This window comes from Echinops telfairi, unplaced genomic scaffold (genome assembly GCF_000313985.2).
Source record: "Echinops telfairi isolate 266 unplaced genomic scaffold, ASM31398v2 ScPeMD7_7468;HRSCAF=8506_0, whole genome shotgun sequence".
In the NCBI taxonomy this organism is placed as follows: domain Eukaryota; kingdom Metazoa; phylum Chordata; class Mammalia; order Afrosoricida; family Tenrecidae; genus Echinops; species Echinops telfairi.
The window spans coordinates 53232440-53260343 of NW_022111369.1; the positions used below are offsets into that span (position 1 = coordinate 53232440).

Sequence of the window (27904 nt, forward strand, 5' to 3'; positions counted from 1 at the left end):
GACCCGGTGTGAAGTCTGTTTTCTTCTCCTTTATCCACTTTAGTTTTGACATTTGACTTTGAATATCTTTGCTTGTCATGTTATTTAGGCTGCCTTCTGTCTTTGCTAGTCCTACATATTCTTTATACTGCTGTTCTATAACTCAATGAAGAACAATTTTGATCTTTCTCCTTTCTCTGTTAATAAGGTTGAAACTCCTTAGTTTGGCATTTAAAACTTCTCATAACCCGACTCCAGTCTTCTTTTTCACTCCTAATTTTCTACTACTCTTCACCCACCTGTAACAGGTGTCTCAGTTTCTAGCCTAGACTATTTTCTATTCATCTCACTGCCTTTGAGTCAATACTGACTCATAACACCTCTGTAAATCAGAGTAGAACTGCTCCTGTGGATTTACGAGACGGTAACTCTTTACAGGAGTAGAAAGGCTAGGCTTTGTCCCAAGCAGCAACTGGTGTTTTTGAACTGCTGATCTTGAGGTTAGCAGCCCAACGAGTAAGCACTACATCACCAGGTCTCCCTTTGCTTGTTCATAGATTATAGGAGAGGAGAATGGAAATGACATGAGGTTGGCATCAGACCTCTATAGCTTCCAAGGCCAATTGCCACAGGTCAGAGGTCAGACATTCTCCCACCATCCCTTTCAAGACGTATGCTGCTTTTCAACTTGATGTTATAACTTATTCCAATGGCCACAGCAAACTCCAACAGTGCTCATAGTTGTGAGATTTGTTAAGAGAACTCAACAGGTTACAGTTCAGGTGAGTAATGCTCAGAATATAGTTGTTCAGTCAGGACAAGTTGCTCTATGGTTCATGGCCACTTGGGTCAGGCAATGTTACAAAGCAATTGTACAGTTGCCATCAGGAGCCTTGGTGTCATAGTAGCCATGCATTCAGATGTCTAACCTCAAAGTCAGCAGTTTAAAACTACCAGCTGTTCCTTGGGAGACAGCCAAGGCTCTCCTACTCTCATAAAGAGTTACAGTCTTAGAATCCTAGTAGGGCAGCTCTACCCTGTCCAATAGGGTCGCTGTGAATTAGAATTGACTTGATGGCAGTGAGTTTAATTTTATTAAGTGCCCAAAGGGCATGCCATTTTGTAAATCTCAACATGAAGGCATCAGCTCTTTAGCCAATTCAGTTCCTCCAGCCAGCCTCCTGCCTAAAATCACTCATCTCTACTTGCTCTCTCTGGGCTGGGAAGTCCAGCACGCTTGTCTCTTACTTTATCTCCTGGCTCTACTGTGGCTGTCCTCTGGTGTCAGAGCTGTCTCCTGGATCAAGGAGGTGTAATGCACACTCCTGACCCTTCTCTCTTACTGGTTGTAAATGCCTGCTGGTTTCCTTACACACACACTCACATGCACGCGCGCGCGCGCACACACACACACACACACACACACACACACACCGCCCCACACACCACCACTACACCACCACCAACTCCCCCCTAAAAGATGGCTCCTTTATACCCAACAGGATGGCAGTCATCATTGACAACCTGTATAACCACTCACAACTGAACCATTAAGTTCAGTCATTACCTACACCTTCTTACCCCTCACTGTTTTACCCAGATCCATCAAGGAAACGAAGGTCATTTGGTGGGTGTAAAAAAAGGGCAAGCTATGGCTCAAAGAGCCATATTAAATAATTTATTGCATAGATGATGGTTAATCTGTGTTTTTTTTTTCCTGGTATTATTACTTGAGTCTTTGCCCCTTCTTTCCATATAGTTTAAAATGATCTATCTCCCTCTACTCTCTCAAAACCATTTTGTACCATTTATGTAGTACTGATACGTGTACCAATTTGGGTCTCTATCTTTCTTACCTTTCATGCTTTTGAGGTCAGGGACAATGTCTTCAACTTTTATGTGTTCTATACCTTCTGCAGCTTGCATGATAACACATGAAGTAAGTTTTACTGAAGATTTTACAATGTTTGCAGCAGTACATTGGCAGGGATTTGCCAGAGAGTCAGGCTAGATTCAAAAGGACAATGGAACAAGGAATATCAATGCTGACGTCCAATGGATATTGGGTCAAAATAGAGAATACTAGAGAATGTTTACTTGTGTTTTATTTACTGCTAAGGCCTTCGACTATGTGAATCAGCAAACTCTGGATAACCTTGAGAAGAATGGGAATTCCACAACACTTGTGCTCAGGCAGAACCTGTGCATGGATTAAGAGGTAGTTGTACAAACAGAACAAGGGAATACTACATGATTTAATATCCGGAATGAACGTGCAGCAGGCTTGTATCCTCTCAACATATTGTTCAATCTGTATACTGAGGAAATCATCAGAGAAGCTGGCTTACATGAAAAAGAGTGTGGTGTCAGAATTATAGGAAGGCTTATTAACCTGCGCTATGCAAGTGACACAACCTTGCTTGCTGAAAGTGAGGAGGACTTGAAGCACTTGCTGGTGAAGAAGAGATACTGCAGTTTTCAGTATAGATTATAACTCAACTGGACCGCTGCTAACATCATGAAAAATGGAAAAAAGGAATGAAGTTGTCAAGGATTTTGTCTTGCTTGGATCCACAATCAATGCTCATGGAAGCAGCAGTCAAGAGATCAAAAGATGACTTGATTAGGTAAATGTGCTGCACAAGACCTTCGCAGAGTATGGAAAAGCAAGATGTTACTTTGAGAACTAAGGTGCGCCTGACCCAAGGCATGGTATTTTCTGTTGCTTCATTTGCATGTGTGAAAGTTAGACACTGAATAAGGAAGACCAAAGAAGAATTGAAGCATTTGAATTGTGCAGGAGAATATTAAAAGTACCATGGGCTACTAAAAGGACAAACTGATTTGTTTTGGAAAAAGTATGGCCAGAGTGCTCCTTAGAGGCAAAGATGGTAAGACTTCATCTTACATACTTTGGACATGTTGTCAGGAGAGACCCAGTCCCTGAAGAAGGACAACATATTTGGTAAAGTTACAGGGGCAGCGAAAAAGATGAAAGGTTTCAATGAGGTGGATTGACCAAGTGGCTGCAACAATCTGACCTAACAACAGCACACCTTCTAGCAATGATCTTGAGTTCATATAGGATAACAGTTACTCGGAGAATCTTGTAGAAGTCATACAGAGGAACAGATGGTAAGAGGAATTCTAGATGAATTTGGATCACTCACTAGTTTGGGATGCTCACTTTTTGTGTTGCTTATACGCATATACTTTGATATGCCTAGCTGATTTTCCATTATAAGTCATCAATATTTTTTTGTTGTGAAGTATAAGTTTAAACAATCAGTTCTGTTGTGCCAGAAAGGATACATTCAACAGAAAAGATGTTGCATTTACCACCAATAAAACATTCAAAATCTGTCTTCAAGTTCCATGCTGTCCATATGCCTACAAGAATTATCAGTTAATAGGACTGTTATTCAGATTTACGTACCAACCATTAGTGCCAAAGGTGAAGAAATTACAAAGATTTTTACCCACTTATGCTAACTAGCATGAGTCAGAACAAGGCCAGGAGCCAACTTTGGAACAAGTCATCAGTTACTCCTTCGTTAAATAGAAGCTGAACTGAAGAAATTGGTAAAAGGCATGACAGACACAAAGTATGACCTGGATTATATCAGACCTGGATTTAGAGACCATCTTAAGAATAGATTTGATGCGGTGTACTTTAATGACCATTTGTGGGATGACATCAAAGACAATGTACATGAAGAAAAGAAAGATCATTAAAAAGACCACATAGAGAAAAGAGACGGAAAGCCGTCAGCAGAGACTGACTCCCTCATGAACGCAGAGTGGCTAATGTACGTGTAAGAAATGAAGTGAAAGAACGGGACAGATTTCTACAAGGCGGTTAGCGAAGAGAGTATTATAATGAAGTGTGCAGAAACAAGGACTTAGAACCAGGAGCTGAAATAACTGAAGAAAAAAATTTAAGGGTTTAAGATTGAAAGCAGAGTTAGACCTTAGTAAATTTTGCCCAGTATTAACAGCTACCACTTTAAGAAGCTTTTCCTAAAGTAATTCCTCTGTAAGATCATTTAAAAATAATAGCATTGACACTTAAATTTGTTCTGTAAATTGAAATTCTGTAGAATTCAATTTACTACTGAAGGAAATGGTAAGTATAGAGTTGGCGTGACTCAGAATTTTCACTTCTACATATCTACCCAAAAGAAATGGAAACATTTGTCTATATACTGACAGGTGGTGTATAAGTATTTATAGCAGCACTGTTCATTATGGTAAAAAATTAAATACAAACCAAATATCCATGTACTAACGAATGAATAAAGTATAATCATGCAACAGATTATCATGCACTTAAAAAGTAATTATGTACTGACACGGTTGAACCTTGAAAATACCATGCTGAACAGAAATTAGGCACAAAAATGCACATGTTGTGTGGTTTCATTTATTATTTAAAACATGAGAGGGGTCATTCCACTAAGACAGAGTTGTTAAGTGGTTGCCTAGCGGAACAGTGACTGCTGATGTGAGCAGTGTTGATGGAGACGGAGAGAGTGGGTGTGCGTGTGGTTGGGTAAAAATGGTTTACAGTTGGTCGTGGTGATGGTTGCTGAACTGTGAATGTGTACTTGACATGTCTCAGTAAGGTGCTTATTTTGGTCCTCTATAATAGTTTTTAATAGCTCCAGAGTGATTGCATAGTTCTGGCTTGGCTTTCAGGTGCTTTGACATATTTCATTTAGTTCTTGAAGTAACTTTGAAAGAAATGTATTCAACATGCACTTAATAAGGTGATATGTTCTTGGAAAACTTTAAAATTCATCTTTTCATTTTTGTTTCATTGAGAATGTACCCAACAAAGCCTATATTGATCAACAGTTTGTACATGTACATTTTAGTGATGTTGATTATATTCTGAGTTGTACAACCATTCTCACCCTCCATTTCTGAATTGTTCTTCCTCATTAAATAAAACTCATTGCCCCCTGAGGTTCCTATCTAATCTTTTGACTTGTTGTTAGTTTAATAAAATTATTAAAAGAGCAGAACATGAAATGCATGAATTTTTACTTGTTAGCTGAATTAGTGTCCAGTTTTAGGAAGACTGTGGGAATGTTTTGTTTTGAGGTTTAAAAATTATCAGGTCCAGTATTTCCAGATATTCATCAAGCTTCATAGCCCCAGAAAGGTTGACGTCCATGAGAATTTTAAATTCTATTTTATATTTTTCTCTTTTGATCAAGATTGCTTCAGTAGTAGTAGTAAGGCACTATCTGGTACTTTTGGCCTCATGGTTGAATAGCTTTTATTAGCCTCTTTTTTTCAATAGAATGAGAAAATAGACAAAGTATATGAAAATTCAATCTAAACTGAGTTTTCTGTCTTGATTTCTTTGAGAAGTTAAAGTTTTCCTAATTTGTTAAGCCAAATTTATATCCCTTTGACTTTAGCCAGTTACTTATAGTTGGAAAACAGCATTAAACTTTTAATAGTGCATGTTATTGAGCACAGAGTAAATATAAAACACACACATACACTAATTGGTAAATGTAAGATGAAATGGAAATATTAGGGAATGTTTAATTTCCTTTCTGTGTCATGTATTCACAAATGTTTAATATAAATTCAAGTTTACCATTAGATGCTATGAAGTCAAAGTTGAAGTTTTGGTGGTTTTATATGCTCTGCAGTTAAAATCTGAGGGAAAAGTTGAAAGCAGTCATTTATGTTAACATGGACAGAAATTTTTGTTTAATCTCCTACAATAAATTACTCATCAGAAGGACATAGTTAACTCACAGACAGAGAAAGCGTAGGAGGTAGATTCAAAATGTTTGTAGAAAACTCCCATTATCTTTTAATACAGTTGTTTCACAAAATTTTTGAAGCCCCCTGATATCTTTGGGTTAGCTGGATGTAGTGTAGAAAGCATTTTATTTAATACATACCCCAAAACTCCCTTCCATTGTATCAATACTGACTCCTAGCAACCCTACAGTATACAATAAATGTTATTTCTAGTGTAAACTGGAATATATTCCATTGGTTAAAACAACAAACAATAACCTGTAAAAGAAACGCCCACTAGATTATTTAAAACCTGTAGTCCAGTGACTTGTCCATTTATGTAATGGGAAGTCAGTTGTGCATTTCCTCTCTTTCCTGATGTCACTACATACCTTCATATGTGAAATTGAGCATGTACTGCTTTTAATGAGTACCCATTTCTGTGCATGCATGTTTAAAATAAAATATCATTTTGCACAATAAATTAATTAAAGCTGGTGTAATATTATAACCTGGAATACAAATGTACATGAAACCGAGAGATCTGTATGGAAATAGAACTCAAATTCTCTACCATGAAGTAGAGGCTAAAATGTCTATTAAAAGAGTTAACATGGGCACATAAGCAAATATGGTGAAGACAGCTGATGGTGCCGGCTATCAAAAATATAGTGTCTGGGATCTTACGCTTGAAAGTAAACAAGCAGCCATCTAGCTCAGAAGCAACGAAGCCCACATGGAAGAAGCACACTAGCCTGTGTGATCACGAGGTGGTGAAGGGATCCGTTATCAGTCATCAAAGAACAAAAAATCCAGTCATTGTGCATGAGGGGGAGTGCAGATTGGAGACCCAAGATCCATCTGTAGGCAACTGGACATCCGCTTACAGGAGGGTCACAGGGCGGAGATGAGCCAGTCAGGGTGCAGTGTAGCAACAATGAAACATACAACTTTCCTTTAGTTCCTAAATGCTTTCCCTATCCACCCCTCGCCATCCCCCCCCCCACACACACACTATTATGATCCCAATACTACCTTACAAATCTAGCTAGACCAGAGGATGTACACTGGTACAGATAAGAACTGGAAATACGGGGAATCCAGGACAGATGATCCCTTCAGGACCAGTGCTGAGAGTGGCGATATTGGGAGGGTGGTGTTGAAAGGGTGAACCGATTACAAGTATCTACATCTAACCCCCTCCCTGGGGGATGGACAACAGCAAAGTGGGTGAAGGGAGATGTCAGACAGTGTAAAGATGTGAAGAAATAATTTATAAATTATTAAAGGTTCATTAGGGAGGGGGGAAAATGAGCTGATACCAAGGGCTTAAGTGGAGAGCAAATGTTTTGAGAATGTTGAGGGCAGCAAATGTGCTTTACACAATGGATGGATGTATGGATGGTGATAAGATGAGCACCCGATAAAATTATTTTTAAAATAAGATTAAAAAGAGTTAACAAAGTGTAGGATTTATCCTATAAAAGGAGCTAGGGATGTTGATAATGGGAGTCCAATATAGGTTATTAAGAATAGCCTCCTTTATTTCTATCTTGTAAATTCAATGTTTTTTGCATACATAATACTTAAGACTTACTCTTTTAAAAAATATATATACACTATTCTAAATGTGTCATCCATTGTGAGGTTTTGATTTTACATTTTCCTGGTACAGGAAAATGGTTGGATCATGGGTGGCAAAATAAAATGGATATTAACTGATTGATTGAATACAAACCTACAGAGAAAATTTGGGGGGTACATGTGGTTATTAATTTTACATTATGGCATGACTTTGAAGGACAGGGAAACAAGTGAAAGTCCTGAAAGGGGGTAGTTGATGAGAAAGGAGATAAGAGTGTTAGACCGCTAAATAATAAAAACTAATATCTGTACTGATGGATAATGAAACATTCTCTTGATAATTAACTAATTTATTGAATCATTTACACATTCAGAAGTATTTATTCCTAATTGTAGATTGTCGTTCAAAGAAAGAATCTTATTTCATAATTTCCCTAGTCCTGGTATTTCCTGGTGCTATATATGTATATTTTGTTTGCATGTTTAGTCTATAGGGAATCATGTATTGAAGACTTTTCTTTAAAAAGCAAGACACACACACACAAAGCAAGACACAATTCATATATCCTTAGACCATTTGCTTGAGCCATAAATGTGACATCATCATTGGTAATTAACTCTGTTTTCCAATCTTGTTAAAAGCATTAAATCAGTTTTTGTTTTTAACTCAAAATGCTGTGTGAATTTCTTCAGCTATTGAACTTATAGCATATATTTTGTTTATGTTTTTCACTCAAAAGCCAAATATTTTGGGTATATCTGTTATGAAGAAATGGTTGTTGCATGTAAACCTTTATAGGCATGTCTTACTTCGCCTGCACTGCATTTGAGAAAAGTGCTATATAATACGTTTGTCACAATGTTAGTTGTACATTTCTTCATTTTCAAGCCCTTTCAGGTACTGTGTTTACTCTAGTGAACAAATATTTACAGTCTCTTCTACGCAAGACTAGACAAGTAAGAAAGTGATTATTGAAGTATGATTAGTACTTTGAACATAGTAAAATACCCTGTGCTTTGGGGACAAGTCAAGAAGAAATGATACTGAGGTGTCTTACTGAGAGAACAAACATGTTCGAAGACCCAGAGGCAAAAAAAAAAAGTCGACATGATAAAATATTAGTAATGTATGAATTATCAAGGGTTCAGGAGTGAGGAAGGGGAACAATGAGGAGCTGATACCAAAGGATCAAGTAGAAAGAAAATGTCTTGAAAATGACAATGACAACATATGTACAAATGTGCTTGACATGATGTATGTAGGGATTGTGATAACAGCTGTATGAGCCCCCAGTACAATGATTAAAAAATCTTGAATGCAACTCATTTAACAGGAGTGGAGACTGAGGAATATGAGTTGGAAGTAGGGGTTTGAGATCCACCGGGTAGGCTATTGCTAGAAGTCTTTAAAGGTCCTTGACATACTTCGGATTTGTTTCCAAAGGGTCTCTTTGGTTTCAGTATGGAGAATAGATGGAGGGAACGAGATAGAAGGCAATAAAGTCTAGAGACACCTGTACCCTAGCAGAAAAATGATAATTTCCTTAACATTTACATAACCACTGGCACATATATGGTACACTTTCATAATTTGCCTCTCTTGTATTTTAGAACACCAGTCTTCATATGGTGCCAAATCAAGGTGTTGGGGGAAGGGTATTGATTGAAGGGGGGCACATCTTGGAACTGAAATTATGTGAAGTTTTTTTTTTTGTCTCAGGTTTTATACTAGAAAGTAAACCTTGGGTATGGTTTCCTGTGTGCTACTTGGAAGATGAGGTTTTGATGATATGATAGTTTTTCAAATGAATAACCTTTATTTTTGTACAAATCATGTGTACTTTCTATATTTGTTTGCCCACTGCCACCACCCCCCTCCCAGTATTTTCAGTGTTTGTTTTTTGACCAGCTTACGCTTCTTGGGCAGCTTACTATGGGCTTGGAACTCAAAAGAAGTAGGATAGCTTCCTTTCTTGGGAAGAACTAGTCAGGAGTAAGCAGAGTGCCAAATGTGACATATAGCTCTGACAAGTTGGAAGCACTTACCTGTCAAGGGACCTGGAGGACTGTGCAGAGGATGCAGCCTTAAGCAGGGTACTCAAACAACAATTCTGTACAGCCATTGCAGGGTGCCTTTGTGTCTGACCTCGCGCTTACCTTGTAGTAACCAATTCCGAATAACTTGTTCATGAAACAGTTAACTCTGTTGGCAGCTCAGAGTGGAGAGAAGTAGATTTTTTTTTTTGAGAAGTAGATATTGAAAGCAATAACAAGGGGGGAGGGATCGAAAAGGAGCTGATAGCAAGGGCTCAATAGAAATTAAATGTTTAGAAAAGAATGATGGGAATATAAGTACAAATATGCTTGACAATTGGTATATGGATTGTTGTAAGAGTTGTAAGATCCCCCAAGAAAATGATCTTTTAATAAATTTTTTTAAAGGCCAATGAATATCGGGGTCGAAAGTGCCCATAACTATGAAGCATTCTTAAGTCATTAGTGACTTTAAATGCCTTTGCAGGGGGCATATGAGCTAAAGTGAGTGAGCTTTCTATAAGTAAAAAAATATTGTTGACAATTCAAGAAGTCACAAGAAGAGGAACGGAATTAAGCTATCTTGTTTCCCTTCTTCCCATAAACAGGTTACAGATGGAGTGCATGTTGAAGAAGTACTTAAAACATTGGCACATAGAAATTAGTCTACTAAATATAAAATGAATGCATTTCGGCGCAGGTACTTCTCGGTCAGCTATTCCATTGACATCTGTCAGCTCTGACAATCGTAGTAGTAGCAGCATAAAAGAGAAGGGTGATAAGTTTCATTCCATGTGGTCTGAAAAAGTTAGTCTTATTGGCGTCTGGTGCAGAGGCACGTAGTGAAGTGATAAACGATTCCGATTTGGAATCAGTTTATGGGATTGATATTTTGTTTAATTGCTCACTAGCTATTTGATCTTGTGTAAGTTTCTTTTCTTACCCAGTGATAGAACAGTTAACGCATTTGGGGGCTAACTGAAAGCCCGTCCAGGGACAGTTTACAACCTATTTCTAAAAATCAGCCATTGGAAGGCCCCGTGGCGCACAGTTCTACTGTGATCGCTTCAGCATGGGTCGCCATGCTGAGCAACTGGTTAAAGGAGTTTTAAATCTTTTAAGCATTGCTGTCTCTACATTGTTGGAAGTGTGAAATATAAACCTTCAAATATTTGAACTATTTTTTTAAGTGTTACAGTCTTAGACCCGCTTGTACTTTACATGATTTTCTCATTCAAATCTATGCTACACTCAATTTACACTAGGAAAAGTGCCATTTGCTATCTTAAAAATTTTTTTTTACAATGTGCCATTTTACCTAGTTGTATTGCTCATAATATTTAATATTATGCTAGGTAAATTGTAGACACCTAATAGTGGTTAGGATGGTGGAAAGGTTTAAAATGTCAATGGCATTATTCAGCTTACTGCACGTTTGACATCTAAACCTTTCCCTCCTTTAGGTAAAGTGATGACTATAAGTATGGGTTTTTAAAATTGGGTTTTATTTTGTTTTTGTAAGTTCTACCTACACTGTATATGTATGTACACACATATATACATATATATTGTACGTATATTTTTGTTGTTACCTAAAAACTTAAGTGTGCTTTATATTCTAGGTCCGGTTTATCACTAAAATATGGCATCCTAATATTAGTTCTGTCACGGGGGCTATTTGTTTGGATATTCTGAAAGATCAATGGTAAGAGACTTTTTATTTGCCATTTCTCTCATATGAATTCCAAGGTTATATTTAATGTGTACCTTAGAGCACAAGCATTCATTATACTTCTTTGTTGTGGCAAGAATTTTTAAAACTATGATGCCTCCAAGTATGTGCCTGCAAGTGCTGTAGCTGAGCCTCCTAATCCATTCAAATACAAGCTTGGTTGGTGATAGCAAGAATGCTCGCTTGGATTTCCTTTGTTATGTCAGTAAATTTTATTTCTTTGCTAGACTTATTAAAAAGTAAGGCACTTTGCTGAAGAGAATTCCTAGATAATAAACTTTGCTTATCATCATTAGTCATCAATTAAATAAAAATTATTATCACAATTGGATACCATTACACAAGCAGTAGTCCTGGTAACCCAGTAGTTAAGTGTTGCTAAAGATCTGGCAGTCTGTTTCTGTGAAGATTACAAGAAAACCCGGCTATAGGGGTGCTCTGAGTTGGAATTGACTTGAGGGGGACACCAAACACCTGCAGTTGGGAGTCATGCATTGCTCATAAAATGTGGTTCCTCTTGTTGGCACTGGCAGCATCTAACTAAAAGTAGACACAGACCCTTTGGCTCAGCAGTCCCACACTTAGGTATGCATCCAAAAGAAATGAGTACATAACGTGTCCACCAGAAGGCCTATTAAAAGATCTTTCACAGCACGTTTAGTCATAATAGCCTCAAACTGGAAATAACCCAAATGTCTTAGCAGCAGAATGGATATATGATAGAATTGTGTGCTGGAACAACAGGACATAGCAGTTGAAGACCATACTGTGGGTGTAAACAACATGGCTGGTCTCATGCAGTGATAAAAGCCAGACAGAAAAGAGTGCTTTATGTGAGGTTTAGAATCAGCCACATCTGATACGTGGTGATAAAAATGAGGCTCGTGGTTGGGTAAGAGCAGGTTTGTATAGGAGGGACAACAAAAAGAGAGGCTTTTTAAGGCCTGGTGATGATGACGTGTGTACGTATATTGTTAGATGCTGTGGAATTGTCCTATGTGTATTCTCACCCCCTCTTCCTCCTTACATTGTTTCTGCTGTTATTTTTTCCCATTGATGATTGTGTTCATCTTTATAAAAATTTACATTTTCTTTTTTTTTTTACATTTATTTTCTTTGGATAACCAAAAATGGTAAAATCTCTTCACCCCTGCATAATTGTGAGAACTTGGAAGCATCTAAAATTATAGTAAACTTGCCTTTCTAAAGTTAGACTACTTGAAGTTTTTTTGTCAGTTTTGAGTTCAAACTGCCCTTTAGCTTTGCTAAAGGGTTAAATACTTTAAAATTGTGTAACAATTTTTAGTAGAAAGGCTGATAATTCTTACTGGGTAGGTAGGTGCTTGTTTGCTAGATTAATGTTTCCTTCAAAAAGTTATGACATAATAGAATTGAAAGATAATGGCATTTTTCTATGAACTTTTTGAATCACTTGGTTTTTACTTGGTTTTAGAATACTATTGGAGGTAAGTTCCACAAGCTATTGATACATGAATGGTCTTATCACTTTGTATTATAAACGAATAGAAGGGCAGGCAATGGATAAAGCTGAAAAGGATGTTGGCAACAAGTAAAAAAGAAAGGCTTGGTGGATGGTTTGAATTGTCTAATGATCCACTGTAAAGAAGAAAATATAATAGGTAGATAAGTGATTGTAATACAGTTGCACAATTTAAGTACAGTAACTGGTTAAGATAAAATGTAAATTACTTTTAGGTCTCGTAGTTTTTTTGTTGTGGTTTCGTGTTTTCTAAGTATTCAGAAAGATCCCCTTTACCATTGCCACTGAACGAGGTTATTTTCCTTATTTTGAATACTAGGGCGGCAGCAATGACTCTTCGCACTGTATTATTGTCTTTGCAAGCGCTGTTGGCGGCCGCAGAACCAGACGATCCACAAGATGCAGTAGTAGCAAATCAGGTCAGATGGTGGCTTTTTAAACCCTTGATTGATACTTACCTAAGTCTTTACATTAGTGTTTTGTAATTATTGACACATTACCTACCATAGCCTATTGAAGCTGACTTTGAAGGTATTTCATCAGATTTCACTGTAAAACGCCTTATTTATTGTTAACATACTCTCGGGTGTACAGTCAGTGGGTTTTTTCTAACATGAATTTTTTTCAAGTGTACAGAAAGTTGACAGAGTGGGAACATATTAGGGTTTTCTGAGCATTCTCCCCTCCTATACCCAGAAGTGTTTTTCTTCTCTTAACTTCTGAAACACTTTCTACAATTAGTTCTCATCTTTCTTCTGCCCTTTCACTGTATTACGTTGGTTTTGACATTGTCCGTCATACTTTCCATTGTGGGCTCTAACTTGGATGATCATAGTCATGCTGCCCGTATCCCCTATACAGAGATGAAATGTTCTGGCTTGACCTCACTTCTGCGCACAAGAGGCACTTTCCCATACAATGAATCCTCAAGTACAGCCAAAACTGAATGCAGAATGTGAACATCTGCAAACTGTCTGTCTGTTCATGATTGTCTTATCTTTCCATTATCTGCTTTGCTAAGTATCCAGGTCATAGACTGGGGAATCCTGCCTAGGTTTCCTTTTCCCTGTTGATTCCATTCCCTAGAATCTCTATTATTTTTGTATACTTCCTCTGATCACACTATTAGGTCAGGATCTTTATAGTTCTCATTTCTACTCTGATAGTTCTCCTTTCCTCCTCCAGCTTCTTTATTGGTCTGTTAGTTTCATAAAATGCAAATTTTATTTGACTATAAATCCTTTTTATAGCATTACTATTAACAATGAATTGAATTTTAATTCATTATTTAAAGAAGTCTTTTTTTTTTAATCATTTCATTGGGGGCTCTTACAACTCTTGTTACAAACCATACATCAGTTGTATCTGACATATTTGTACATTTATTCCATCGTTCTTTTCTAGACATTTACTTTCCATTGAGCCCTTGGGACCAGCTCCTCTTCCCGCCCACTCCCCAACCCTCGTGTCCCCTTGATAGCTTATAGATTGCTGATTATTTTCAAATCTCACACTGACCGTTGTCTCCCTTCCCCTCTGGTTTCTGTTCTTCCCTTTTTATTCCTAGGTTCCATGTGTTGTGAGTTTTACCTCTTGCCTAAACCTATGTTCATGCTCCTGTCTAGTCTAGATTGGGAGGCGGCACTGAGGTCTTGATAGTGGGAAGGGGGTGGGGGTGAGGAGGCCTCCAGGGAGCAGAGGTAGATTGCGTGACCCATTAGTGCTCTAGTGCACCCTGATTGACTCACCCCCTCCCTGCGACCCCTCTGGCGGGGATGTTCCGTTGTCCATAGGTGGCCTTTGGGTCTGTGCTCTAAAGAGTTCTCAAATAAGTTGAACTGTCTACAAATTTAACTGTATCTCCAGAAATTTTTTTCTTTATAAATATTTTACTGTGTTTAAAGTAAAAGCTTACAAATCAAAATTAGTTCCCCTAAAAAAAGGGGGGGGGTTCCATTTAGTAACTTCTTTTTTTTTTCCATTTAGTAATTTCTGTACAGATTATTGTTTTGGTTTTTTTGTTTGTGTTTTTTCTGTACAGATTATTGATTGATTATATTTTCCGTAATGTGTCACCATTCTCATTCATTCTGTTTTGGTTGTATCATTTAAATAAGTGTTTAAGTGAAAATATGCACAATAAATTATTTTGTGCCATTAGTGTAAATTTTTACAACTCTACTAGTACTTTTCATTTTGTTTCCATTAATTAATTAGCTTCACTTCCCCTCCTTGCCTTCTCATCTTTGCTTTTTGGTAACTATTGACAATTTGGTCACATATAATTAATTGAGGAAGCACATTTCTCATTGGTAATATTGTGTATTTCAGGAGCATATCTATTATTTAGCTAAGTAACCGACAGAAATAGCTTCTGTTGCAAAAATAGCTTCAGTTTCAAGTTCATAGGGTATCTTAGACTGCTAGTCTTGGGGTTCTTCAAGTCTTGGTCCTGTATAGCTAGCCTCTTTTAGGAATTTAAGCTTTATTCTACATTTCTCTCTCATTCTATGGATTATGTAGATGATTATTCCTGTTTAGTACTTCCTTCTCTGAGTCTTCTGTTTCTTCCTTTCTCTGGTTGAGTAGAAATGAATAATTGTATCTTATATAAGATCCCAAGTAGTACTCCCCACATTGTGACGGAAAACATAGCTGACCCGTCTCGCAGTACCGGTGTGTGGTTGTGTCTTAGAAGTATACGTAACTCATATGTCTGAGGAATTCCTAAAAGTTTGTGGGAAATTTCAGTTATCTTTTAATTGAGTATTCCATAAACTTTTTGAAGCCCCCCTGCATATATACACAGACATATGTACATATGGCTATGGATACATCACATCTTTATACCTGAACACAGAGATGCCTATGTATTTTTCAGTTGTTACAAAATTGTATATGTCATCTCCTTTACCAGAAATCTTTTCTCTTAGTGACATCATTGACCTTGGTCTCAGAGTGCACACTTCACCTGCATTTCATGCTGCTTTTCTCATCATTAAAAATGACTGGTGTCCAGTATATTTAGAAGGAGCCGTGCTGGTGTAGTGGGTTATGTGTTGGGCTGCTAACCATGAGATTAGCAGTTCTTCTACCCTATCCTATAGGGTCGCTATGAGTCAGGATTGACTCACTAGCAGTGAGTTTTTTATTATCTTGCGTGTTTTTTTTCCTCTTTACTGTCCCCCTCCCCAGCCCCCCAAGTCACCAATGAATTGATCTCTGTATTTTGCATCCTAAAATTCCATTGTGTAAAATGTACCACGTTTTATCTGTTCAACTGTTGGTGGGCACTGAAGTGTGTGCCTGTGTCTGTGCCTATGTGTCTTACCAGCTCTAGAGTGTATATTCTTTTAGTAGCTGAACTGTCACCAACTTGAATTCAGATTCTCAGTTTGCTGTGTTAATACATGAGTCAAACTATCTTCAAACCTATATTCATCTCCAAATTATTGTTTTCAAACTCACATTTAAAAATACTGCATTCATTTCTGCCATGTTAGCTTTCCCAAAAGGACAGTTTGCTTCTTTTTCTTTTAACGAGTTTCTTCATGCTTTAACACTTTAATGTATACATTATCTGTTATGGGAAACTTTTATTTCCCATGAAAAACTCATTTCTTGTTTTATGTATAACTTTGTTATATTTCTCAAAGGTACTTAAGCAGTTATTTTTTATTTTTACTTTGCCTTACTAAAGAATCAGTAGCCCTGCCGGTGTGCAGTGGTTATGCATTGTGCTGTCAGTAGTTTGAAACCAACAGCCTCTCCACAGGAAAACGACAAGGCTCTGTTCTCTGTGAAGAGTCAGTCTTGGAAAGCCACAGGGTCAGGCGCACCTGTCGTACAGTAGACATCAACTCGATGGCAGTGAGTTTGGTGTGTTTGCTGAGTAATGGTGGTTGCCAAATGTTTCAAACATATGAGAAACCTTGCCTTTAGAAAGGAATCTGTTTCTTCGTCCTTTTGCTTGTAAGTTGTTGTCCCCTTGGTTCTTACCCACGTGTTGAAAAACTACTAAATAATGAGTCAATAGTTTTTATGTTACAACTTCGGATGTGTGGTTCTCTGAATCACTCTTATAGCAGTAGCAAAACAGTGAAGTCCAGTTAATTTCTAGCCTGAGTTGTGTTTAATATGGAAGTTGATCACAGTTGTTAATGCCCCCATCATTTTAGAAGCAAGTTATTTAGTAGTGAATAATGTATACAGCTACAGTTTTAAAGGATTTCTATTGCCTTAGTATGAATTTTCTGCTAAATGTTATCTGTCTTTGTCTTCAGTTAATGTAACGTGAATCAAAATTTTAAGTTAAATCAACTTGAGTGATTTTGCTTGTTTACAATAGAAAGTCAATTATTTTTAAATGTAAATTCATTACTTAAGGAAAAAAACAGACTTGGGTAATTAAGAACTGAACAACCAGTATGGCTTTTTAAACTGTATTGACATGTGAATCCATTTTTTGCCTCCATGTAGTACAAACAAAATCCTGAAATGTTCAAACAAACAGCTCGACTTTGGGCACACGTGTATGCTGGAGCCCCCGTTTCTAGTCCAGAATACACCAAAAAAATAGAAAACCTATGTGCTATGGGCTTTGATAGGGTAAGTACTTTAAAGACATAGTGATTTTTAAATATGGATTGATTTTAAATTCTTGCTGTTACTCCTTCTCTGGGGTAGGTAGGAGGATTCCAAGGAGAGGCATACTAAATCTAGTTTTCATTAAGAAAATGTTCTTTTGATGTTGTTACTTAAATAACTGGTTCTTGTTTTTTGTTGTTGATTCTACACATTTATTTTTAGAACTTTTTTTGTTTGTTGCAAATGCAGTACACCTTACAGAAAAGAAATTTAATTTCTCAATAGACAATATTTTATGAATATTTCTTTGAGAGTTTTTTGTGTCCCTTTTTCTTTACAGAATGCAGTAATAGTGGCCTTGTCTTCAAAATCCTGGGATGTAGAGACTGCAACAGAATTGCTTCTGAGTAACTGAGGCGTCCACTGAGAGCTACTGAGAGAGTCCAGCGCGCCCCTTCTTGAGGAGCATCACCATCTGTTATTTTTAGAATTCTGCATAGATTTCTTTTAAACTGGCATTCTTGCCTAATGATGTGATCTAGGCACCATTGGAGACTGAAAAACAAACAAACAAACCTGCTCTGTAAATAAAGCTAATTAAACGTCTGTGTAAATTTAAAAAGGGGAAATACTTTAATTTTTTTCTTACTTGATAGTGTAAAAATTCTTTGAGCTAAGCTAAAACCATGGAAAAAACATGCTACCTTAGCATTTAGTGGTGTACCAAGACTAGCAAGAGTTTGCTTCAGGATTTTGTTGACTCATTAAGATGCTATTTTGAGTGTGTCAGGGCCATTCAAATTGTTGGTGTTGCATCACAGCTACCTTAACTGTTTTTAACCTGGACCCTCTGTGCCTGTGAACTTACTTGCATGCTTGTACTTGACTTCTTAGGGTGGGTAGCTGCAAAGACGACCACCATTTTAAGCATTTGAGAATCTTAGATAGGAGATTTATACAGAATTGAAGATGGTGACCTTATTCAGAACCTTTTGTCCTTGCTGACAGACTGGGACATCTCACCCCCGTTTCCCCTCTGCCACCCACAGCTGACACTGTTTGATGAGGAGGTGCGCTGAGGGGCAGTGGCCCTGGCTCCATTCTTAGGTCATAGGTTTGGGATGTTTTCTCACAGTTCTTGAAACACTCTTAAAGCTTTCCTATGTACGTAATAATGTGAAATGGAGCTGCCAATTCTATTTTTCTTGCAAAAACAGTAAATACTTGATGTTGCAGTATTCCCAGACTTAATGAAAAACAAACCCAGTTTAGTTTACAGTTAATTTGACATCTTTCTATTTTTAAAACTGTCTTCGATGAAATTTTCTTTGGAGAACTTGCAAGGATGCAATCAACTGCAGTAGTTTTTATAGCCTAATTTTGGGCTTTATAGAGATTGCTTTATTGGATACTTCAAAAATCACTCTTGCTTGCATTTTCCCCATATGGACACATGAAAGCTGTGTTGGTGTTTTTCTGTACATACTTCAAATGCACATAGGAATAGAAGTGTGTTGCAAATCTAGCTTTCTTTATGATGTTTCTGATAATATGAGAATTGAAAACTTTACCCTCTCTTGTACATAGTCAGACTTTATATCCATATTAAAGTTACATTTCATTCTAAGTTCAAAGTTTGAAAATTGTTAGTTTGACAAGCTCAAACACTAATGTGACCATTTTTTGAAGATTGAAGTGACTTATGCAGGCAGTCCTATGTGTAGAAATACAGTGCTTACTAAATTTTCAGGACCAATGCAAAATAACAAAATTGTAACAATCAGACTGAATTAAAGTAAGGCTGTATGTAGAAAGTCATAAGGGTTTGTTTTCTTAAATTGTTATTTATCCTAAATTATGGTTAAATGTTTGGTGGAAAATAATTTTTTGAACCATAAATTCAGCATAACTTCATTTGACTTCTCAATAATTTTAATACTAGAAGCAATAAAAAATTATGAAATACATTGTAATGTTAAGGATGTGAAGGTTCTTCCAAAATCATAAGGCTTTTCTAAACAACAGTAAACTCTTGTAGTTGGTATTATTGCATAATAAATACAAGTTGCTATGTTTTTCCCCCCATATATTCATTTAGGCATGAATTTCTTTATATACAATCATCTCCTTTTATTGTTGTAGTTTAGTTATTTTCTAAAGATGCCAAAGGAAACAAGATTTTTCTTTATTTATTTTAAACAGTTAAAACCTTATCCTTTATTTTTCGAAGTTAGGTGGAAGTGTGAAAATGTGGACAGTTGCTCTGTTAGCTAGGATTAGTTTTTTTTTAGTGGAGAGTGGCTTGGTAATATAAGTAATATTTGGATTTCTTAGTATTGAATACATCTACATAGTTTACTATTATCAGGGTATATTTAATTGTTCTGTGGTTAGACAAAGGAAAGAGAGAACTTGTGAGTTACTTGGCTTTTGGAGGCAGCTGTATCTTGCCTTTGATTTTTATACGTATTAGTCCCAGAGGGTAACTACTCATCTAACTGTAATTTAACATCCCTAGTGCCCAGAAAATTGGAAAGCATGGTGATAATACTTGGCTGGCAAGGTTCTCCATAATGGGCTTTTTTAATTATAAAATTTTTATTTACCTCATTTGCATTAATGTGATAATCCCACTTTCCTTTCTGGTACGTTTCCCACTGCCCTTTTTGTTAATGTTTTTCACTTCACTACAGGTTTTTCCCCAGACATAAATCAAGGTAACTGCTTTTTTCCCTTCTGATGTAAATGTTTAGAACAAAGACATTTAAGTTGTTAGGCCCAGGAAAGAGGTGCCCTGGTGGAACTTATTTGTATAATTTTCCATGCTCCCTTCAGTTTTGAAACCTCAAAGAGTAAGATTAAAACAATACTGTTAGATCCCATTTAGGGCAGGGAGATGTTCTAGAAGTCTCTAATGTTCTAATAGAGTTTGTTTCTGCTTTGTTTTTGTAAGGTTCATTTTCCTAAGTGTATGCCTGACTTTTGAAAGAAGAAATAATTAGTTGTACAGTATATGACTACAGAATGAATGAGTAGTAGTTTGTGATCTAAATATGTATGTAGCAATATATAACTAAATATTTGAGGAACATGGTACTAAATTAAACGCATTGAATTGGCTTCCCCAAATGTTTAGAATTGTGACTGTGGGTTACCGAAACACATAACGTATCCAAGGATACATAAATGTTTGTAGTGGAGTATTGCTTTTTAGGCGAGTCATTATTAAAATGAAATTAAGACTGGTTTTCCTTTTCGGGGGGAGAGGGAGCCGTCTATCACATTTAAGATGGTCGCTGGCACTTAAAACTATGCAAAATATTTTTTAAATATCTGTAAAAATAATTGGCAGTTAAAAGTGGGTTTTGCTTATTTGTGCAGCATATTATGTTAATCTTTAGGCTGCTTAATAAGTTCATAAATGTGAAAAGCAGATCTTGGCTCGAAGTATATGCATGATTGAGACTTTTAACATTCTGCAGAAGGGGAATGGTACTATTTCTGTAATCCTACGTACCAGCACAGGAAATGAAGACTTGTTTAAAAGATTGAAGATGGATTCAGACATGAAAGACTGGAGCCAGGTATACCTTCTTCCTGTACATAAATGGAAGCTTCCCTAAGAAAAAGAGGCTTCTGTTTACAGTAACTTTGCTTCATGGGCTTTTCTGAAATTCTGTGGTATTAGTCACCTTTTCTTGGTCAGGACTTTACATTCCAGGGTGCAAACCATTGACTATACAAATTTGTGTTTCCATCATTTTGGTACCAATATAAAATGAATGCTTTAACATCAGCCAGTTGCTATCACTGGGGAAGAAGGCAACTTGAAGTATTTACTGATAAATCACCTTTTTTTCTTTTTTCTTCAAGTGTGACTTTCCTGCAGTATCTACATCTATCAGTCATGTCATGTGTTCTTACTTGCACTGTTGCAACATGGATCAAAAACCTTGTGACGAAGGGCTAGGGGAGCGCTAAGAGCTCTCTTGTCCCATTTGTTCTGTTCCCGCTTCAGTGGACTGATCTGCCCTCAGAGAAAGACCTGTGAGCATCACCCAAATGTCCGTTGTGAACGTGTCACCTTCCACGTGGTTATTTCAGCCACGCCGTGACCTACTAAAATCAGGGTGGCACTGTTGTTCAGTTTGGTTCCAGGGGACGAGTGGAAACAAATCATTGCACTGTGCTGTTACTGATCCTTGTTTGCTTGCTGTTCCTTTTTCCAGGCATCGTAATAAAAGCTAGACTATTTCTTTGGGGGGAAAGAGACTTATTTAATGTAATTTAAAGACCTTTTCAATAGAAAATGGAATGCTATTGAAAAGAATATCTATTTTTCAGCTTTCAGCAATTGATGGTGCTTTGTTGTGGTGTCCCGCTGGAAGCCTACTGCCATCATAGGGATTCTCATTAACCTCACTGAAAAAGAAGCTTGCTTGTTATCGTCTCTAGGTCTCTATTCTAAACAATCTGTTAGTGATGATAAATTCTGTAGGAGGGTCTCTTCTGGGCCGTTAACTTCCTGTAAGGGGGAACGTGGGTGGGTTACCAGAAAGACCATTGAAGTAGGGTGGGCTGTGGGTGGAGGGTTGGGTATTTGTCTTGAGAATTAAAAACTACGAAACACTTTTGTACACAACTGATTTTTTTAAAAAATAAACACATTTTTAAAGATGTTGAATTTTTTTCCCCCACCTCACTGGGAATGCTTAAAAATAAATGCATGCATGTTTTCCCCCGTAAACAGTTTTATCTTATTTCTGGGTACTCCGATTCTGGACAGGCAGTTTCCATGTTACTTTACATAAGAAAAGGAACCAAATAGTTCTTGACAAGGCTTCATAGTAATGAGCCCACGGTGTGAAGTGCAGAAAATGTATCAGGTCTTTGAATCTTAAAGCTTGAAATGTTCTACTCTAATTAAAACCAGCGACTAGAAAATAGAATACTATTTGGTTGGGTTCTAACTTAAAATTGAGACTAGGTGGAATGTGTGATGCTGGCAAAATGATGCTTGTTCTATGTTGACATCTTTCTAGAAAGGTTGCCTAGTACTGTGGAAAGCACTCTGAATTGTCTTGGGGTTAGTCCTGAGTTATAATGCCAGCCTTTACCCAAGATCAGACCTAGAATCTTTCTGCGCTTCAGTTTCCTTGTCTCAGTACATTATCTGCCTATGACTGTACTGTTTGTGAAAATCAAAACTGATATAGCACTGAAAAAAAGCTAACATTTGTATTAGCGTTCATGTAATTTTTAACATGAGGTCAGTTTTGGCTAAACGGCAGGAGGAGGATTTTGTGCTCAATCTGAGACCACCAATAGGCTGGGTTTTATTCTGGCTTGCTGAAGGAGCTTTTCTTCCCTTCAGTCTGTTTTCAAAGTCTAATGCTTGTGAATTAGCCACGGGTTACTGCTCCCTTGGATTGCCCTGGTAATTAGATCAGTCTCCATTGCTGAGAGTTGGTGCTCCCTATTTGAGGGGCCAAGGCTGATAGGTGTCATGGTGTCTCCAGGGCATTTATGCCCATCAGGCAGCACCCTGCGAGCTTCTGTTGGCCAGAGATGGAATTGTTCCTGACCTGCAATACCAGTCTGAAATGGAGTTCAAGGGAGCGCTCCGAGTGTTCAGATTTAAGGCCAGTAAATACAGGGTACATGTTTAGATCCTCAGACATCTAAATGTTTATAAGCTCAGTGTTGCGTCCTATATGAATACCCCACCTCTTCATGTTAACGTTCACATTCCCCACTGCATTCAGTATATTAAAACAATTAGCATTTTACTTAACAGTCCCTTCATGTCCTTTTCAATAGGGGTGGAATGAAAGAAGGAGCACCAAGATAACCCACCTGACAGTATTTACAGAGCTATTAATAAATGAAGGAAAACTGCATAAAACAATTTGAGCAGCTCAAAAGCATGTTGTCTTCATTTCTACCTTACAACCTAACAGCTTTGCTGAATGTACAAAATACCAGAGGCTTCAAAGTTTTTGTAGAGAAACTTGTTTCCCCATGAAATTTTTAAAGTCCCTTACCAATGAGGGCAGTTAGTCAGTTTTACTTTAATAGCCAAGATTAAGCTTTATTATGTGTAGTATATATATTTGCTGTGCATGCTCATTAGTATTTGCATTATGACTGTGTTCTCAACAATAATGAATTCCATGATCATTCCCAGCCACACAGGTTGTCTAGTGGGTATCCAGAGGCATAATATTATTTCTGTGTTGTCTACTAAAATTAGTAGCATTGTGAGACTTAAACTGTGGTACACGTTTCTTGGGATCCAAAAGAATGGGTTCCTGCACTGCTGTCTTCACCCGTGGAGCGACAAAAGGAGAGTTGACTGGCCCTAAAGTAACTTTATTCTATCAGAGACTTACCTTTTGATTGCACGGTCATAATTGTTCTCTGTGTAGAAGTACAGGTTATTCCTTATGTTAATGTTTTGAAGATGTAAAAATAGGTCAGCCTTGGCTTCCCTTAGGCCCAGGAGGATCTGGACTGGTTGTCTAATTCTGCCATGTTCTGGTCAATTGCAGTAGGTGGATGCTTGACTTGTGGTCTGATGGGGGTGGGGCCTGGCCTGAGGGGCCGACCAGCACTCCCCACCTCCTACACACATTAAATCTCAGAACCACTTAAAAAAAAAAAGGTTATATGTAAATAAGAGGTTATAGCATTTCATTATTTTAAAATGTTTTCCCTCACATCTTTGTTTTCCGTCAGTAGTAGGGCTCCTGATGGAATGGCAGTGATCTTTTTCCACCTCTAGTACTACAGACAGTAGCTTCCTCTGGCTTTCTTTTTGGAGCGTTAACTAACTCAGTTCCTGTGTAGTTGATGTTTACTCCTGGTCTGGCAGAGTGGAGCTGTGTTCTGTAGAGTCTTAGATCGCCAACCCTCCCAAGGCACCTGACTTGAACTTGACAACCATTTGTACAAGTCGAATTGACTTGATGAATGGCAGGAAGTCAGGGACGTGTAGGTGGTACCTACACGGCCAAATACCATGAAGATGGGTTTGGGCTTGGGCTCATGCTTCTGTAACTGGCATTTTGGTTGTATCAGTTATATTAAATCTTTTCACTCCCTGTGTTCATTCCCAACCTTTCTCCACATGGCGAAATTTAGATGTGACAAAATGCCGAGAAAAGGTTTCATGGGGAGAACTTGTAGAAAAATGCATTTATGGAAGAAATTCCTTTGGAACTGAATTGCAGATAAGGAAAATGAGTAAGTGGAACAAGAAGACGATGTTAAGGACCTACTTTGGATTAGTAATGTTGGGATGAACTGGAGAGGGGGAGGATATAGTGAAAGATCCAGAACTGGGCAGAAACATCCCTCACGGATTGCGGAAACCTTGACCCTCAGCGCTTTGGAAATCCTCTTCATTTGAGTTGCAAGCCCTTCTGCGCCTCTCGTTTCATTATCTTTAGAACACACTTCCCTCTGCCTGTTCTCTTTTTCTCCAGATTCCTTGGATAGTGTCCTATCTTCCCAAGGGTGCTTCTTAGACTCTTGGTTACATACCAGGGCCTTGTTTTTTTCTTGTTTTTCCCTTCACTGGGCAGGTCTTTACTTACACTGCTTTCTCCTAAGCTGTTGGAATATGCTTTGTCATTCTTTTCTCTAACTCCACTTTTTACCACCTGTGTCCTGAACAACTTGAATTATCGTGTGGCCTTTTTGAGAGTGGGCTCCATTGTGACACTGAACTGGTCTGAGGATCCCAAGCAAAACCTTGGAGGTCTTGGGGAATGAGACCCTGATTTGTCGTTGGGTAGCATGATTATTGTTATTAGAACGCGCTCATTTCAGAAAATTTAAATTTAAAAAAGGTAAGCTCTACCTCGTTCTCTGGGATGTACTTAATGTTTTTGGAGTATGCCCTCTAATACACTTGTGACAATTTAATGTATGATTACTATTTGACTTGTTCAAGCATAATAGTTATTACACATTTTGAATGGCTATAAATAGACCACCAAGTAGGTATAACATGTTCTACATGGCATATTACATGTTTGTGGTTTCTAGTTTTTCTCAATTGCAAATTGTGTTGTGTGGACACCAAAGGCACAGTCAATGAGTAGAGAAATTGCTTTTATATCAGCGCCCTCCTAAATGTCACTGACATGACAAAAATTCAAAGGTAGGTAGTTATCTAGAAGACGGGAGGAGGGAAAACAACATTTAAAATATTTTTGGAAGATTGAAAGCTGATGGAAGAGGAGAACTTGATTTTAGGTGAACAGAAGGGTTCAAACCTGGTAAGCATCAAGCTAATTTGTTACTTAGAACCCAGGAAGATCTAGGAATTGGAGAAAGCCTCTGTGGAATTGGAGGGCAAGATACCAGGCTGGAGTGAGAATTTGGTTGAAATTCAGCATTCCTTCTATAGTTAGCTAGATACCGAGGTAAGTTTAATAAACATGGAAGAGGATTGCTGTTTTGGAATTTCCTGAAAGACTAAACATGTAACAGAGACTGAAGATTGGTCACTTAAAGGCCTGAAGAATGGTAGACTATTTCTAGACTACAGATAGTAGTACACAGAGTCCTGTACCAGAGAAACTTGAAGGTCCTGGAGAAAAGATCTTCAGACTCAGAGGAAACTGTCAATTTACAAGCACCACCAATTAATTAGCCCCTGACATTAATGAACAAGATCAGACCACAGCAGCACAGGGAGAGCAAACCTGAAAATACCTTTTGTGAGAAATGAACTCATCCATGCAAAATGGTTTTTCTACAGTATTATAAATATGAAAAGATTTGGAAGTTTAAGGAATCCAGAAATGTCAAAATTACAGTCTCTGCCATTGAGTCCATCCCAACTCGAGATGTGTAACACTTGTCACCGCCCCCCCCGAAAAAAAAAAATCGCTGCCAGGGAGTCAATGCCGACTCTGAGCCAGCTGTGGCTTTTCAAGATCAAGACTGCAGCTCGTGGAGTCGGAAGCCCAGTCTGTGGAGCTGCTGCTGGTTTCAAACTCGAACCTCCGTGTCGCAGACCAACTCAAACCACGATGCCACCAGGACTCCTTAAAACTATGCAAAGTGGGATTATTTTTTTAAAAAAATCCAAGGTTCCTTTGAGAAGATCTCTAACGTATTAGAAATTTCATAATAAATTTCTCAGACAAAATAACGAATCTCACTTTGAAGGGACCCACCAAACAGTCCGTGAATGGAAAAAACACCTTTGTAAGGCATTTTTTTGATTGAGAACACGGGCAAATGAGAGGATAAGAAATACTTCTGGGTAACAGACTCCTAAAATGAGAATTACGTCATTTTCCTCAATGTTATGGGACAGTAGGAGATAGTGAAGCAAGGTCTTCCAAGTTCTGGAAGAAACTTACTTCTAGCTTAGAATTCTGTAACCAGAAGTACCTGTAGCATAAGGACATTTTCAGGTAATTAAAATTTCATTTGCCTTTGCTCAGAAAACACTTGAACAGCACACTAATATGGAGCATGACACAAACGAAAGACTTGGACATAACAGGTTGGTCATTTCCTGGGTGAGCAAGAGAGCAAACGCGCAGGGTGGTGCCGTGTGAGAGCACGAAGCCGCCACTCAGTCTGGAGGAGCGGAAGGACTCTTCCACTCGGGGTGATGGGAACGAGCTTCCCGGATACATTCAGTCATGTGTGAAATTATAACAGGGGAGTCCAAGGTAAGAATCGCTGATGAACAGCAAATGAGTCCAATTTCACAGCTATTCTGGGAACATATGAAGAATATATGCTTACTTAGCGGTCAATAACTACATAGTCCTAATGTAAGCTATTTTACCAAGAATTTTGAAATAATGAGAAGACATGGGGAGTGGAAATATTTTTGGTGCTAAACCCTGGGATGAACCATAGAAAATAATATCTAAACAGGTGGATACAAAGTAAGTAGGATAGCATATTGAAAGTAATTGCCTCAGAATGAAGAAATGCAGTAAGTGTGCCAACTGCTATGTGAGGGCATTTTTAGTAAAAGAACTCACGTGCCACACAATCCAGTTGTTTCAAATGTGTAGCCAGGTGGCTTTTGCGATCACCAGTGGGCATTACCACAAACAGCGCATTCTCAGTACCTGAAGGACTCCCTGCACTGATCTGTCATATGTTTGTTTTTCAAGTCGTCTTACACTATTTACTTTGGAAATTGTACATCTGCTTTGGCTAAAATACCCCAAATGCCACACTGAATCCCTTTGTGCATTTCAGATGGCTCCCTGTACAATGTTCTCTGGAAACTTGCTTAATTGCCAAAATACTTTTGCAAGATGATGTAGCAATATTTCCTTGAAAATGAAGTGGTTAGCCCACTTTTGATGAGTGTAGTCATTTAAGTGAGGGTGAGATGGAATATGAATGTTTTTAGTTAACAGTATAGTTGAGCATCTTTTCAAACCTGTGTTGACATTGGCGATTCCCTTATGTTCAAGCTGCTTGTCACTTGCCTGCTTAAATTGTAATTGTTTCTTAGAAAATTAGAATATTTTATTGAGGATAACTTTAGTGGTGTTTTTCAAAGCAGGATAGGAAATAGTATCAGACTTCTACTAGGTCGCCGATGGCATTTTACATATTATGTTATCCCAACGAATCCTTCAAAATAAATCTTGAGCTTTTTCTAGCTACTTTACAGTTGAAATAGAATGAACAGCTGAGTTAAGACTTTATGGCTCAGCATTCAAATTCAT

General features: G+C 37.8%; 1 protein-coding gene across 2 annotated transcripts in view; it reads left to right on the forward strand.

Moving 5' to 3' along the window:
* UBE2K (ubiquitin conjugating enzyme E2 K) overlaps positions 1–20312 on the forward strand; it is a 47168-nt gene extending 26856 nt beyond the window's left edge. For both annotated transcript variants that reach the window (XM_045284007.1, XM_004703158.3), the window contains 4 exons: positions 10986–11068; positions 12916–13015; positions 17076–17204; positions 17524–20312. In XM_045284007.1, the coding sequence (XP_045139942.1) occupies positions 10986–11068; positions 12916–13015; positions 17076–17204; positions 17524–17598 (387 nt within the window). In that variant the 3' untranslated portion in view covers positions 17599–20312. The remainder of the gene's footprint in view (positions 1–10985; positions 11069–12915; positions 13016–17075; positions 17205–17523) is intronic.
* Positions 20313–27904: the final 7592 nt, after the last annotated feature.